The 17,483-nt window shown below is 41.8% G+C and overlaps 1 protein-coding gene across 1 annotated transcript in view; it reads left to right on the top strand.

Moving 5' to 3' along the window:
- The window catches only part of TMEM178B (transmembrane protein 178B), a 226,281-nt gene that overhangs the window by 54,400 nt on the left and 154,398 nt on the right, over window positions 1-17,483 (top strand). Inside the window, exon 2 of the mRNA XM_051640780.1 lies at window positions 8,296-8,409. Within this exon, the coding sequence (XP_051496740.1) occupies window positions 8,296-8,409 (114 nt within the window). The remainder of the gene's footprint in view (window positions 1-8,295; window positions 8,410-17,483) is intronic.

Here is a 17,483-nt window from a genome sequence, read left to right as displayed (position 1 = left end):
GATTGCAGGTCTGTGCTTATTGCAGTGGTACTGGTCATGCCATGATGGCTGCTCTGTATGCTTCTTCAGCCTTGGAGATGAACCATGCAGGTGGATAAGGCAGCTTTCCTAGAGCTGTGGTCAGCTGGGGCTGAACTTCCTATGGTAATCCTTACTAGGTTAATTCTAACTGCTTAGATTAGATCTGTAAGTAGTGCAGTGCAACGGAGGAAGCAGATTAAATTGCCAAACCTCTATCCATCATATTTGGGAAGTTGTGGGAGTCCAGAGAAATTCTGGCAAACTGGAAAAGAGGAAACGTAACCCCTATTTTTGAAAAGGGAAAAAAGGTCCAGGGACCTACATGCCAAGCCTACAAGCTTCACCTCTATGGAAGTCAAGATTATGCAGCAGATCCTCCTGTAAACTATGCTAAGGCACACAGAAAATAAGGAGGTAATTGGTGACAGCCAACACCGCTGACAAATTTGGTGCCCTTCTATGATAGTTACAATGCTGGTGGATAAATTAAGAGCAACTAATGTCATCTACCTGGACTTGTGCAAAGCATTTGACACTGTCCTGCACAACAACTTTGTCTCTAAATTGGAGAGACATGGACTTGGCAGACTACTTGGTGGATAAGGAATTGGCTGGATTGTCACACTCAAAGTTGTTGTCAACAGCTTGATGTCCAGGCAGAGCCCAGTGACGAGTGATGTTCTTCAGGGGTTGGTAGTGGGACTGGTGCTGCTTAACATCTTTGTCAATGACATGGACAGTGGTACTGAGTGCACCCTCAGCAAGTTTGCTGATGACGCCAAGCTGTGTGGTGGGGTTGACCTGCTGGAGTGAAAGAATATCATCCAGAGAGACCTTGACAGGCTTGAGAAGTGGGCTTGTGCAAACTGCATGAAGTTCAGTAAGGCCAAGTGCAAGATCCTGCACCTGTGTCAGGTCATTTTTAAAGGCGCACTCCTGATATATGCTAAGTGTTACTATAGGCACATTCATTGTTTCTCTCAATATGTGACCCGTGGGTCTGTCTGTGAATATTGAAGAGGACTGTATCACATCCCTTGTCTCTGAAGCATATATGAGTAAATGCAATGTAAAAGGTTGAGTAGAAGCTGATAGTGTATCTCTACCTGCTTCCAGAGGTAGCAGCTAGGGGCTAGCAACTTAATCTTAACCCAAAAGACACAACCCCCAACCCATCAACTGAAAGGAGGCATCAGCCCATAAGAAGAAACAACCAGTACCAGGAGTTGTTCCGTTTTTATGTAGGACAAGCAGCAACAAGTCCTACTGGCAGACTAAGCTGAACCCCTGTTCAGGATGATGCCAGAGCCAGCCAGGAAGAAATACAATCCAGACTTCTAAAAATTTGGCCTATGCTGCAGCTGAAAAATCTATCTTGAGCTCCATTAATTAGAACATTGGCATCTATTTATGCACAAGTTAATGAATATTCATCAGACAGTTGATTAAGATGGTGATATTTGCATATTCTTCATAGAATTTTAGACCTTTACCCTTAGGTATTCTAGTATTCAAAGTATTAATGTGGCACCAAGGGAAATTCTGATTAGGTATTAGTGGAAAAAAATTCATAATGAAGGTGGTCAGATCTTGGAACAGGTGCTCAAAGATGTTGTGCACCTCCATTCTTGGAGGTGTTTAAAACTTGACTAGATAAGGCCCTGAGAAATGTGATCAATCTTTGTACTTGATTTTAACTTTGAAGTTGTTCCTTCTTTGAGCAGCGGCTTGGGCTGGTTGACATCTAGATGACCCTTCTAACAGAAATGATTCTACAATTAACACGGAAGAATAATGTTCCTACATTTTTAGCATTGATACATTTAATAGATGGGTTCAAATATGTAACCAGTACTTTCATGGTTAGTATTACTGCAGGGGCAGTGAAATAATCCTGTTAAGTGTGTTGCAGTACTTCATTAAGAAGATAGTTACTCATCAGGAGTTCATTAACTAGTCAGCATATCTGATTGCAGTCTGTCATAACAGCTGGTTAAGGTAAAGCCTAATTTCTCCATCTATCTTTGTCTAGGGTTTGCTTTGACCAGTTAATGCATCCTGAAACTGCAACGACAGCCTTGCTTGTGTTAAGGTGCCTCCAGATGAGTCCTGATGATTCATATCAAATGATTTAGGAGACTAAGAGCACCACGCACAGCTGAGGACAGTAATTCTTAAGTTGGACGGGCCTCAATGGCCAGGGCTGGTTTGGAGGATGTGTAAAATGCTAGCACAATTTAACAAAGAAATTTTCCAAGGGAGACAAGACTTTTAAGACTGAACATTAATATATATATATATGTATATATATGTTACATGAAATTGCTTTGTGTAATGTGATCCTAGCCCTAAGTATGGTTATAGTCCCTGGAAACCTTAACTGAAATGTTATGCTAAGAAAAAACAATAAACTTTCTCTGCTCTACAAATTTTCTCAAGATAATGTGAAACAATTAGAGGCTAAACGACCTATCTACATCTTTTGTCAGCTTGGGATGGATATACTCACCCAATGAGGGAACAGCAACCAAGCCATGGGATTAAGGCAATGTCTCATACAGAAGGCAGTTTCTCATAATGAATAGCAAATATATGTAGTGAGTGCAGTTTGCAAGCCAGAGGCTAAGGTTGCTTTTAGTAGAAAATGTCTGTATAGTAATTCTCAAACAGATTTTTAAAAATTAAAGCTAGTACAAAGGGTAAATTTTGTGGAGTAAATTGCTTCCAAAGAACAGTTCATCCAGAGGTATCTACAACACAGAAGGAGAAGCTGCCTGGAGGTAACAAAGGCTCAGAACACTCACTTCAGTCTTTTCAGGGAAACTCATCATGTCAAAAGCCTTGGCAGGAAACATAATAGAACAAATATTAGCTGTATAGATCGAGCCTTCTTGTAAATCAACATACAAACTGCAAGAGAAGAATGGATACCACCTGGTTTCAAATCTCTGTGTTACAGAAGGGAAGATGACTGCAATGTCAGTGCTGGCTTGTTGTGAAGTCTGGAATGGCCTTGTCACAGTTCATCCAAAGTGAGTGAGCTCCTGGCTCCCTGCATCTGTCCAAGATTCCCAATTGCTCTTACCCAAGAATTTCTGCAAAGAGTTTGGGAGAAATTCTTGTGTGGCTGTGAGAATTCCAGCTACCATAGGTAACTTGTTCACAGGCATTGGGCTAATCTGTACCCCTGAACCTTACAGATGATTCCACCATCTGAAGCCCTGAAAGTTGTGGGGAAAAATGTGAAATCTTGTAGCTCTCATTGGCAAGAGGGGAATATAGTCAGATAACTTGTGTAAGCAACTCTTCTGTGTGCTATCTTGGGCTGGATCCAAAGTTATATTATTGACACTTGCCTAACTGCTCTCACAGATTACCAGTTTCATAAGAGATGATATGAAGGAGTACTTTCTCTTGCCAGCTGTCAGATGAGTTGGTCTGTATTATGCAGAAGACTAAGCTATATGATCACAGTGACAGTAGAAATTCCTGAAACTTGACAACCAGCTTTGCAAAAGTTGAGCTGACCTCACAGGGCAAATACCTCTGGGCACTTCTGAGACGCAAATTTTAGGACTGATGTGGCTGATACCCTGGTGGTATTTTTAATTTTCATTCTGTTTCTTAAGTTAATCATGGATAAAGACTATTTCTTAGAGCACTTTGAAAGTGTTGAAGTATTTTTATGTTTAAAGAGGAGAGACAAGGAATGGGGGGAGGAAATGGGAAGAGGCTTAGCAATGAAGAAAGACACTGGCCCAAAAGCTCTGAAAAAATGGTCTGTTTATCCACCAGGCAAGTACAGTTTGGGTACTAGCAGTATGACCTTCCTTTTAATTGATTTTAGCCCTGATCAACATGGAGTGGGAGAATGGTTCAGTCACCTCCTGTATTACCAAACTGTTTGGGGCCTCTACTGGGGTAGTGTTTACAGCTCTATTAATGTAGGGGTAGCAGAGTTTAACTAGCAGCTGAGATAACACAAGGATATTGGGATAGTTTTGAAAATAGAGTAGAATCAAGTCACACGGCATTTTCAGGTGCTATTCCTGCTATAGCATAGTTGAAAGATTTTCCTTCAAATGAGGAGAAGAGGAAGTATTATATAATAAGGTGATAATACAGAGTATTGCTCAATGGGTATGGGAGCTGAATTGAGTAGGTAAGTGGATCAGTAAGAAGAGTGGCATGTTTGATGCCATGAATACTCAGCTGCTCTGGATGAAGCTATCTCTAGTTTTCTTATCTCAATTTTACTTGGCATCTCAACTTGACTTGAATAGGGAATTGCCAACCACAGAGTTACAGCTGCTGAATTGCTTTCAAGCACTTGTGCTTATGTGAGGATGGTATGGTAGTTTTGCTCTGCATCTTTCCAGTTTCATCTTCCTGCTGATCTCTTTCCTAACCCTCTAGGTGAAAGATGTCAGCCACTTTTATTTAGTATTTTCAGCAAACATTTCCCTTTGATCAGAGGAACATGGATTATACTGCATACATCAGTGGAGCAGCTTTGTGGTTGTTTCATGTTTCTTGTGGCCAGCTATGGCAACTGCACAGGTGAAAAAACCTGCTCACTGGTTTGCTCTATAAATAATGTTCCCAGTGATTTGAGCAAAGTGCAGAGCTCAACTGCAGTTGCATTTGGTTTTTCTAAATTAGGACTGAAGCCTGGAGAAGCTCCATAAATTGCAGTTACCCTACTGAGGGAGAGTATGGAAGGGAAAGTGTTGTTGTTGTGTTTTTTTTTTTTCTTACTCTTGCTCCCGCTCCCCCCCCCAAAGACTGGTATAAGCATCTGAAGGTAAGGATTTATTAGGGTTTTTCTGTAGAGGACTTTCCAGGAGAGCAGTAGTTCTGATCCTTGCTTCAGTCACTGCCTCTGCTCTCACTGGGACCTCTAGGAATTGGATGTTTGGGAGTCTTGAAATGAGTTCTCTTATTTGTGGGATAAGTAGGGAAACATCCCGAAGCATGAAGTTGTCACTGCTATAAACTTAATTTACCTAATTTTTATTAACGGGCCCAGGCAAATGAAAGTTATTTTCTATGTTTCAAAAGCTAATTCTCACCTCTAGCTAGGTATGTGCTGATGCAGGTGCATTAACTCAGCAAATGGTTCATGTTTAAATGCCAAGCAACCACAAACCTTGCCAGTTTGGGCCATGAAAAGCCATGGGGTTCACAGTAAGATCCTGCCTGCCTCTCCTGTCTGCCATGGCCATGGGGATGAAGATGGCTGCATGCTGTCTCCAGTGGTTGCTGCTTTCTAGAGTCTGAAGTAACTGAAGTGCTGGAAGCTAATAGAGGACAGCTCTGAAACACTCTGAACCTCATTCTGAGTGTATTAAACTCAACATTTACAGGCGAGTTTAACAGCCTAAAGCCAAGAGGGCCTATTAGCTCACATGGGCTGACCTCTAGTATATCACAGACCATTACATTTTACCCTTTTATCCCTTTATTGAGCCCAGTAATTTGGATTAGACTGAAGTATTTTGAGCCCTGTGACAAAAAATAAATTAGGCTTACCCATTCTGCAAGTGATCGTAAGGCTAATGCTTCAGAGAAGGATGAAAATCCAGCACAGCAGCGTCTTTGTCTGTCTGACCTGGGATTCTGTTTTCCCATGTGAGACAAATAGTGGGGACAATTCCCGGGCACTAGTGAATTTTTTGTACTCTGCTCAGCCTTGAGTGCATGTAGTGGCTAGCCCTCATACTTCAGAGACAAGTAGAGAAAGAGGAAGAACTCGTCTCGCAATGTGCACTGAAAAGCACTGTATGTTCTGTTGCTACAAACTTTTGGTTGCAGTCATGATGTTTATAGGCTAACAGCGTGTTATTTAGAGGTGTGAACAGTGTTGGAATATACTGTGTGGCTGGAAAGGAGATCATAATGGAATTTACCATTCAAATCTGCTTGTACTTTGGCTACCATTGAACCGTTGCCAGTGCAATTGTGCTCATAGTTCTAGACAGTCTTTAAACATGTACTTAAGTCTCATTAAAGCAATGGAGTTGTAAGTATAAGCCCAAAACTATACATATGGTTAAGTGATGACCTGAATTCAGACCATAATCTCTTTCTGCTTTAGGCTTTGATGTTACAAGACAGTGAACAGCTCACTGCGTTACAAGTAACAGTGTTTGCAGCAAGAATAAAAAGTTTGATGGATATTACTAGGAATTAGCATCTTTGGTGTAAGAGGAAATGCTTTCTGCTAATTACTTTAGGAAGTTACAGCAAATGAAACGGGGTTTTTTTGGGTTTTTTTGTTTTTTTTTATTCCTTTTGTGTGCTTTTATTTTGAATCTTGGCTCTATGTCCTTCTCTGCTGGTCTATAAAAATCTTTTCTCTGGGCAGGTATTGGATAACTTAAAGATAACTTGTACAACTAGGCATTTGACATCTTCTTGCCTATGCTTCTGATCCATGAAAGCAGCTGAAAAACCTATGAGAAATCAAGGATGTGTTTTGAGGCTTTTTTAAAGCTCTTTCCATAGTAGCTGTCTTTAAAAATACTATTCTTGGTTTGAAACTTTAATTCTGGGCGTACATTTGGTGCCCAGATGGTGCAGACTCACACAGAAGCCCATCACGCTGTCAGGGCAGGCAGATACATATGTAAATATTTTGCCTTTTACCCTGTAATATTTGCCTTTGTCTAATCTAATTGCTGTCAAAGGCAGAATGTGGAGAATGCTCAAGAGGAGCAAACAATGGGGACCTTAAATGTTCGTATTGCACTATGGAATATGCTAATAGAATGCAATATAACTAATAGTTTTGTTTTGTTCTTATTCACACTGTGAATTCATAGTATATGATGTAAGTTCATGCCAAGTAATATTTTACAACCTGAGGTAGAAACCTATATTTCTAGTGGCATAAAAGCATATTTAACCCTTTGGAGCTATCGATATAAGGCAGCCTGCCTTGAAAGGCTCTGCCTTTTCAGTTCAGGCTGACAGTGTCTTCTATGTGTCTCTTGGTGTATAGACCTCTTTATTATTTATATAATTCATTGCTTCATTTTATTTCTTCTACTGAGTGCCTGTCTTCATGTATTTTTAATACATAAAAGCATTTCCAGTATAGCTGCTTCTGTGACCAGTGGTAGCTGGTAGCGAACAGTGTGGCCAACCACATTAAGAATGCCTGTTTTGTTATTACAGGCTTTATCCAAAATACCATAATATTAATAGAAAAATCACTGAGATTTGCATCTGATTGCTTAGTGAGAAGGTCTAAGAAAGCCAGCATTAGCTGAGGATGATGGCAAAATGGAGGTAGGAAACCTTACTTACTCTTTTTCATTACTGCAAGAATGGTGACACCATCACAAGATTCTGATCAGATGTGAAATTTGGCTAGGCTATAATTCATGGAAAGCATCTGGCTCTGCCAGACCCATTCCTCTAAGAACACTAACTGCACAGAGAAACATGTCAGGAGATCAGGGCCTGGAGTTGTGATTGTTGTCGAGGAAGGAAAGTGGCTATAAAAGGAGACTGTAATAATATGACCAGAAGACAAACAGAAGTAGCATGTGGTGCTTTTTCCTGTAGAACACAGATGAAATCCTGACTAGAGGGGAAAAACATTGCCCATTTCAGCCATTTGTGTTGCCATCTGAGGCTCACTGTTCAGGGGTGCCAATAAATTCTGTTTCTGAGCCTGCTGTGAAAGTGTCTGGGTACCTTCAAGAGACATAACAAAGCCTTTCATATGTGCTTCTACTTGTCTTGCTTCTTGGCTGTGGGGCCAAAGGGGGTCAGGAAAATTGTTCATTATCTCTCTGTATTATTTTTCCTCTGCTGGTTTTTATTACTGAAGGAATGATCAAAGATGTTTTCTTTGTGTATCTCCTGAAATACAGGCATGGAGACACGTTACTGCAGGATAAGTCAAGATATGAATTCAGTTTCTCCTCGATAAATGCTAGTATTCCTGGTGCTAGCTCATGATTCAGAGAAAATAAATGAAAGAAGGGGTGATTTGCTATGCATATATATCAGACGGTGAAAGGAGACACTGGCAGCTACTGCAGGGCCTTTGCTGTGTCATAAGTTTAGATCTGAGCTGACCCTACAGGTAGCTTCTGCCTGTCATGGGCCAAAGATAGCCTCGGTTATCACAGTGGACTGATAGGAGGGGTTGCTTTGTTCCTAGCCTTTGCTTTTGGTTGTCAAGCCAATCTGGTTTACAGCTGGGAGGACATGCTGCACTCATTTAACAGCACTCTCTTTTCTGCATTTTGCCCTTCCCAGGAGCAATTGAGCGGTGCACGTACATCAAGTACCACTACTCCTCAGCGACCATTCCCAAGAACCTCACCTACAACATCACCAAGACAATCCGCCAGGATGAGTGGCACGCCTTGCGTAAGTGTTGCTGGCTTTCTTCTCTGTTCTCCTCATGTGCAGACTAAGGGAGGTACTTGCTGATAAATGAGAACAGGGGCTTTGACTGACAACCTGCTCAGAGCCCTCTTCCCACATACAGTTTGTCTTTCTAGCAGACTGATCGATTTGTTCTTAGGACTTACATCTCTGTTTCTGCTGCTGACTAGAAATTCTGCTGAGGCATGAAACAGCGGTGGTGGGGAAGACACGTTCATATACAGAGATTAATACTGAGTTAAATACAAAAATGGATAACAAAATCAATGCCCTATTTTTTAATTCAGTAGAATACTCCATACGTGAGCGCTTTCTCATGCAGTTCATACTGCTGCTGAGTTTCCTGCTTCCAGCAGAATTCATTGCTGGCTCTTATTGTAGAATGTCCTGCTGCCTGCAGCTCCTGGTTGAGTGTGACATCACTCTCCTTTGAAGATCTCGAAAGAGAAATACTGCACCCTTTGAGGCACAGGGAAGGAGCTTAGCCCTTAGTGATAATTGTAGCCAGTGGTCACCAGCTTGTGACATTGCTGAAGCAAAAAAGATCTGACAGGTATGGAATTGCCTTGAGGTGTACTGGTTCGTTGTAAAGCTTTTCTCCTCAGCTTGGAGATGGAAAAGGGTTTTCACTAATAAAATGGAAGAGGCAGGATTTTACAAGGAAGGATGCCACTGCAACTTGCTCTTGTTACTACATAGTCATGAGGACTGATAAAAGTCCTGAGCTCTTCTGTCTCAGAAGAAGTTAACAGCTACTGCAAGAGAGATTGAAGGATACTGATTATAACTGAAAAACATTGAAAGGTGGTAGTGAGCAGCTACTGTTCACACCATGTCACTTGGACAAATATGTAAGACCTCTGGTGTTCCTAGGGCTTTCTGTCCCTTTTTCACTCCTGCATTATGTAGCTGTTCCTTTGGTCGCTTTAAGCCCTAGGGTGGAGAAGGTGTAAAGATGCAGCCTATTTTCTGCATTGGTATGGTCAGGCCTGCTTTGAGAATCATTGCTGCCATAGGCCTACCTGCTCAAATCTGGTAAAGCATTAAGTAAGTTCTAGAGGGTCTTGCTAAACTCCTAGTGGTTTTTGGAAATGTGTTGGTGTGCGGAAAAATATGTATTTTTATTGTGACATGATGAGGAAAAGGAACATTGAACTCATTCCTCTCAAAGTTGTAAGAGGCTGGTCTTGCAAAGCACTGTGCTGTGCTCATTTGTCCTTGAAATCAGAAAATCAGATGGGTTTGGGCCTTCCAGGTTTTCTGCTACAACCTGTCATCTATCCTGCTGTCAGTTTGATGTTAATATTGCTCATCTGTGAGCAAAAAGAAATACACCCTCCCACCCAAGACATCTTCTTTTAGAGTTCATAGGGCAGTAGGAAGGGTCTTTGGTTTGTGCTTTTGTTTGTCTATGTCCGCTTTTGCCTACATTGTGAGCAACAATGACTTTTCTGCAGCCATCCCCTGAGAATCTATTTAATGTAGGAATTATCATCCTAAAGAAATTTTCCTTTATCTCAGCAACAGCTCAATTAAAAGGTTATTCTGAAGCTATGTTTGTATTTCCCTCTCCCCAGCTAAAATATCATTGCTAATATACCTGGCCACGTAAGATGCTTGGAAAGTGCATCCTTTGGTGGGATCAGCAAGTTCCTGAGCTTGGTGTGTTAGCAGCTGATGGGAGCCTTCAGCAGGGCACTTGGTAGTCTCCAAAGTGGCAGTCTAGACACTGTGCTCACACATTTATGTATCTGATTTGGTCTGAGGCACTTTCAGGGTGTGGCTGCTTGTTCCCTCCCTGGGGAGGGTACACTGTGTGGGTGTGCATGCATGCTTCTGACCCAGATTTTCTTGCTAGTTCATGAGTCAGGTAAGTGTAGGTAGACACTGATAGAACTGAAGTTGGAATATCCCTATTCCCAGACAAGGAAAGAAAGAAAGAATTTTGCTGAAGCATGCTCTTCTCCAGAGCAGTTGGGTGCAATGGTTGAGTGATAAGTGGGGTTAGCCACTAGAGGATCTGAAGGTCACTGCATTTAAGAATGAACTGAACCTCAATGACTATTCCCTGTGTAGGAACAGCAACCTTGCTGTTTTTCTCTAAAAAACCTGTTTTAAAAGACTGATATTCCCCTTGTCTTTTAAAACAGATTTTGGTTGAGGTGGATGCACTCCCTTGTCAGTGGATTATACCCCTACAAAGTGGGGTAAGACTCTAAGACCCTTCAGAAAGTCACTGTAATTTTAGTCCCTTCCTTAGCAAATGACCTGGTTCTGTACCTCTGGACTAGCTTCATCCAGGGCACAGCTACTTCAGCTCACCACTGCTCATCCTGAGGTGGAACAGTGTTTCCAAGTGAACCTGGCCATTATTTTCCTCTGAATAATTTCCTGTTCAGAATTTCCCTTTCATGGAGTGTTGTGCCAGACAGCAAAAAGAGCAGGGCTCAGACCTGTTGTTCTTCCTGCTCTTGCCATGGGTAATTTCTTAGAAGTGTAGCACGAGATGAAAAAAAAAAGTCTCCTGAGGAAGCACTGGTGCAAAATGGCATCCTGGAGATTTCAGAGGAACTAGAAAGGTGCAACAAGCATGTCTGGTCACCCTGTTAAAGAAAAAATGCCTCTTCCAGGCTGAAGCTGCTGCTGTCCTTCACTGTATTTGTATTTCATTAATACTTATTTTCTTTCCCTGGTGTATGGACAGCAAACCATCATGCCTGGGAAGGAAATATGTTGCTTTCTCTATTTACTGGGTGGAGGACCAGAGAACAGAGGACTCAAGCCATGTTCAGCAGTCTGCTTTCTTTGAACTGGTGGGCAGGATTGACAGTTTCTCCTGAATTGCAGGAGTGGGTGAGGGGCAATTAATTGAAGCTGAGGACCACATGGCACCAGTCAGCACAGAAAGCAGATATTCCTCTAGCTGTGTTGTCAGCTATGCTAGAAGAACCCAGAGGAGCAGCTGGACCTGGAGAAATGGTTGGAGCTGCCTTTTTAATTTTTGGTTTTATCTTTTTCCATTCTGTTTGACATTTTCAAGATGGAACCCTTGCTCCAAATGGATTGCCTATGGCAGCATGAGCCAGGGAAATAGGACTTCACTTCCCTGAAATCACTTCCTCTTGAATATCTCTGGTTAAACAGGAAAGGAGGGAAGGTTGATTATAGTATTGCCAGCTGTTCCCTGTCAGGAGATAAACATTTATCTAATTAGACAAAGTAAGTGTCTATTTGAGCTGGGAGAGGAAGGGAGAAAAGAAGTATAGCAACAACAACCTTGAGCATGAGTAACTATTTTATGGAAAATGCCAGTGTAATGATATGATTGAGTCACTACTGGACATTTACCCTGTCACATTTTGGGCCCAGTCTTGTGCACAATAACTTGGTCCACAGTTCTGGCTTCTGAAATACTCCAGTAGCACCACTAATGCTTTTAGAAATGGAAATATATATTACTAGAACAAAAATCCAAGAAAACCTGAATAGTTTTATATTTATTTGCATTTTCAGTTCCATGTGTTTTATGCCATTACTGTTGGTTCACTTTCAGTATACTATAGATTTGTGTTCATAAAACATGATAAAAGCGATCATGGCAGAGGTTTGTGCTGTAGAATATTGTACAGGCATTGGGAGATGTGAGAGGCATTTTCAGGTGATGGAGTAAGCACTTTAACTGGATGATTGTGTTTTAAGGAAGTTGACCATAGAAAGGAAGCTATGTTAATGCTAATTCTTATTCTCTTGTCCCAAAAACTTCAGCAAACCATTATTTGGTATGTTAATGCAAAGAAGATGAAAGTCTGTGTTTGCTTTGAAAATGGTAGTACCACCAAGGCAATGAGGGGATGTGCTGCTTTCAGTTTGGCATCTTCCAGGAACCAACAGTGCTGTTCCCTGGAGTCATTGTGAGGAGAAAGGCACTCAAAGCCCAGGGAGTATTTAGTCTATTGGCTTCCTCTTCAGAGCAAAACAGACACCTGTATGGTTGATGCTGTGTTATACCATCAGAAGGGCTGTAGGAAGGTAATTCCAGTTTTGTAATATGTTTGGGTTTTTTTGTTGTTGTTTGTGGGGTTTTTTTCTGCAAATGGGCTGTAGACAGCCCAGGCTCTAAATTGATCTTCTGCTGCAGTCTTTAAGAAACAATTGTTTTGTGAAGAAGAGTAACCACAGCATAGAAGACATGCAGGAAGCCAAATAAAGCAGAAAAGTCAGGAAGATACAGATAAGAGGAGAGGGATTGTCTTCATGCTTCCTTAGAACCAATCAAGCATGATAATATTTTATTTTTGCCTGTAGCTTTTTTTGGTTAGACTTTATGCTTCCTTGCTCATTTTTACCTTTGAACATACTTGTATTTTCTGTGGGACTTCTTTGCATATCTATTTCTTGAACGACTTCAAAAAGAACAACTGTGTAGGTACTACAGGACTGTGGGTTGGCCTGCTATGGGCTCAGACCAGCCTGGAGCCTCACAGGGCTGATGTTTGTGGGTCACTCCACAGTTTTTCCCATTTTGGTCTTGGCTGGAGAACAGTGAAAAGGGGCTTTTCCAGTGCTGTGCTCTTTCCAATGCAGGTGAAGAAAGCATTGTGGCTTAAAAACTCTACAAATAAGTTGCTGCTGTGTGTTCTTGAAGAGTGAGGTTTATTTTCTCTTGAAGAACAGTTCAAACCACTGTCTCTTTTGACTTGGTAGCTGAAACGGGACAAATGCTGAATGATGCTCAGAGCCTTTGTATGGCAGAGCTCTCAGTGGCTTGTGCTGTGTTGCATGAAAGTCTTCAGATCAAAAGAGATGAAAAATTAGTCCTTCTCTCCAAAAGCTTCTATTTTGCTGACTCACAGAGCCTATCATGTGAGGTAGGTAGCTCGGTCTTTAAATCTTATTTTTCTGTCCTCCCTGTATATCACAAACCTAAATTTGTACTTATAAACATGGCCACAAAAAAGGGAGTTTGTTTGCCTGCTCTTCTGCTTACCATTGCCACCCAGGCCTATCTTCCATAGAAGCTGTGTTTTGTGTGCAGAAACATGGAGAGTGCTGCATCTGGGCAGAAAGTGGCTGGAATTGCTATGGAAACTGATCTTTTCACGCACAGCTTAGAAATTGTGTCACCAGACCACTTCAGAGAGAACTAGTTCACATGCAGGTAGTTGATGCTTCCTGAGAAATGTTCAGAATTTCTCAATTTAATATTGATATTTTTTTTAATTTTTAAATTTTTTTTGGAATTGATCCCACAGTGCCAGACAAGGAGCTCCTTTGCTTGTCTCCTACTCTTCCACTTCTACTGAAAGCACAAGATATGGGTTCTGAATTTAGAGCATTAGAATGGGGAGTTGCATTGTCAGGAGAAGAGGAACCATAATACCTTGTGTTAATTGGAACAATAACATTCATCTGTGCTGTGGAAAACTGCAATAATCCTGTGTTTGTGGTAGTCTTAAATCCATTTGCATTAAAAAATGAATTGTAAAGTCAAAAGCAATAGCCTGGCATAATCTGAGAGGAGCAAGTATTGAAGGAAATGAAGGATCTCTACAGGATGTAGAGAGTGGTAATATTTTCATTTATATAGCATCTACAGTGAAAGCTGAATGGATTTTATCAGCCTTAATGGTATGAACTCTGCAGGAGATTAAGGCTTCCTCATTTAGGCCTACAAAGCACTCACATACCTTTTTATAATCAGTAAAACTACTGGGGGATGCTGGAAAAATCTTTTGTGGAGATCAGTTGTGGTATTCATGGCAGTGGCAACAATTAGCACTCTGAAAAAGCCTAATGTCTATACTTCTAATTTCTACAGGCTTCCCAAGCCTTCTCACTCCATGAAACAAGATGCTGAGATGTGCACAGGTGCTTGATTGATAGCTTGACAATGAATTAATAACACCAGTGGGCTCATGAACTTGAGCCTGACTGCTTTTATAAGCAACAATAAATATTTCATTGGTGTATGTGTACTAAGTGCTGACCTGAGAGAATTTTCACTTTTCTTTTTTCCTGGGTACTACTGAGAGCAATACTTGAAATAAATAGGCAGCATCCCACTTTTCTTGCTCTTTTCTTCCACTCCCTTGGGTCTCCTTCCGTTCCTTTCTCTACAAGGAAATGCTGTTTTGTTTTCACTTAGCTACCTTGATCCCTAGATGGAGGTACATCCTGAAGTATGACACCATCCTGCTGGTCAGTGCCATTTGGTTGATAATATGATGTAATTCCTTATTGTATTGGTTATTAAAGCAGACAGGGCAGCCATCCTGGAGGTTAGTCAAGCAGCAGGTGCTCACATGCCTGGAGGTCTAGTGTTGTTGGATTTCCACCATATTAATCATTCCCATAGCTAATGACCAGGTGGTGCTGACAGACTTCATTTCCCCCTCTCTCTTGCCCTGCTGTAGGGTTTTCTTCTTATCCTGTTATTTCAAGCTAAGATATAAAGACTGTTTTTGGCATAAAAATCCAAGACCTATTTTGAAATCTGTAAGGGATTTTATTACCTTCTGCTCGGCTCCATCTTAGGATCTGCTAGGTCTTAGCTATGACCATGACCTTAATACCTAAACTAGTGAATAGCTTTCCCATACTACTTTTTATTTCCCAGAGTGCCTTTGCTTCTTAGTGAAAGAAGAGCCAGGCAAGAGTAAGGAAGGAGGTCAGTAGACCTCCCAGTCCTGAGTTGACAGGGATATTTGAGTAGGAAATGTGGCCAAGGCTTGGGAAGGGAGGAAATGAAGACAGGGAAAGGGGTGAAACTTTGTGCTGTTAGGAGAGGTGAGACAAGGGTCTGCTGAACGCTGAGGCTGGGATAAGGGCTGGAGTGATGGACTGGACCAGTGTGAAAGGGAAGGTGCAAAGGTGACCAAGCTGTTGTTTGGATGCGTTAGAGGGGGATGGGGAATGATCCCCTCCAGAGCCCTCTTCAAAGTGCACAAGTCAGGAATCTTACTGTACAGCTACTGCTAAAACACCTGTGGAGCACCAGCAGAAGGGAGGTCTCATCCTTGTCCCTCAGCCAGCAGGGCTCTTCCATGTAAGAGGGCGTTCAGAGGTGGATCAGAAGTCTTTATCTGCAGACAAACCACTCGCAACTCTTCTGAACCACTGAGAAACCTCACAATAGGATTCCTGCTTTTGTCGTTTGTTGTTTGTTTTAAAGCTAAGAACATAAAATCATGAGTGTTTTTAAGGTTGCAAACACAAGCATGTAAATTCAGGAGATGACACAGTACAGGCTGCATACTTGGCCTTAATTTATCTCCTCTGAGCACACTCATTATCAAGTCTTTAATTACTGTAATCATATACTATGCTTTCTACAAGACCCCTGCCTTGTTCCATACATTTGGGATATTCTGTTTCCATTCAATCATATCTTCAATGTTTGGCTTCTTTTTAATTGCTTAATATACGGTTGCTGGCCTTTTTATTGCAGAACGCACAACTCCTGATCCAAAGATACCATTAAGCACTTCACGAGCTTTGTCATTTTTCTAATTTATTGTACTGAAGCATGACATGTAAAGATAAATATATTAATCATAGAATGGTTTGAGTTGGAAGGGACCTTAAAGGGCATCTAGTTCCAACCCCCCTGCATAGGCAGGGATACCTTCCACTAGATCAGGTTGCTCAGGGCCACATGCAACCTGGTCTTGAACAGTTCCAGGGATGTGGCAGCCACAACTTCCCTGGGGAACCTGTTCTAGTGTCTCCACTGCCCTCACACTAAAGAATTTCCTCCTAATGTGTCACCGAAATCTATCCTCTTCTGGTTTAAATCCATTACCCCTTGTCCTCTCACTACAAGCTTTTGTGAAAAATCCCTCCCTGGCTTTTCTGTAGTCACTGGAAGGCCACTAAAAGGTCTTCCTAAGCCCTCTCTTCTCCAGGCTGAACAACCCCAGCTCTCTCAGCCTGTCTTCATAGGAGGTGCTCCAGCCCTCAGTTCACCTTTGTGGTCATTCTCTGGGCTTTCTTCATGAATTCCATGTCCTTCTTATATTGGGGGCTCTAGAACTGGATGCGGTACTCAAGGTGGGGTCTTACAAGAGCTGACTAAAGAGGGAGAATGGCCTCCCTTGATCTGCTGGCTGCACTTCTTTTGATGCAGCCCAGCACACACTTGTCTTTCTGGGCTGCAAGTGCACATTGCCAGCTCATGTTGAGCTTCTTGTCCACCATCACTCAGGACTGTTTTTGATCCATTCTTCACCCAGTCTGTCTTTGTGCTTGAGATTACCCCTACCCATGGGTAGGACCTTGCTCTTGGCCTGGTTGAACTTCATGCAGTTTGCATGAGCTCACTTCTCAGGCCTGAGGCTCCCCTTGTCTCCAAGGCTTTGTCCCAGGGTACCCTACCAAGAAGATCCTTGAAGAAACTAAACTAATATCTAATAACCTTCTGAGGTAGAGTGTAATTTTGGTTTTAGGCCTGGAAATCAGAGTTAACTGGTTTGGGTGTCCAGCTGGAGAGGATGACAACTTGGGCTTTACCATACTTAGCATTTAATAGCATTTTGTATGTTCAGAGCACAGCTCCCATTGACTTTGACAGCAACTGTAAGTGCTCTACACCCTGTAGATCAGACTTCAAATGGTCACCCAGCTTACACTAGGTCAGAGTAAATGAGGAAAACATGGCTCTAGGGACCATCTCTAAAGAGATTTCTTAGACTAATTTACTTACAATCACCAAGGACTTTTGGGGTAAGCGTAGAAGAAAGCGCTTGAGTAAGAGGGAGGAGGAGCTGTATGTCAACTGACTGATCTCAGCTCCTACTGCTCTTAGCTAGAGGATGGCATGTGTCTCACCTTTCACACTGACCATTTCAAAGGGTCACATCCTTGTATTTCCTGACTTGGGCATGCTTGACTTGGGAGCCTTTCTAATGTTTTGATGTTTTTTCGTTTCCTTTTGGTTTTTGTCATAAGTGCAGGCACTTGGATTCACCTTGTCTTAGGCAATGTTCTATGATGTTGTCTCCCACCGTTATAATGGAAAACAGAACACATGTTTGTATGCATAATTGAAAAGATTCTTA

The sequence above is a fragment of the Apus apus genome, chromosome 1, assembly GCF_020740795.1.
Source record: "Apus apus isolate bApuApu2 chromosome 1, bApuApu2.pri.cur, whole genome shotgun sequence".
Taxonomy (NCBI): domain Eukaryota; kingdom Metazoa; phylum Chordata; class Aves; order Apodiformes; family Apodidae; genus Apus; species Apus apus.
Note: the sequence above shows the minus strand (reverse complement) of the source record. Positions and strands in the feature narration are given on the sequence as shown.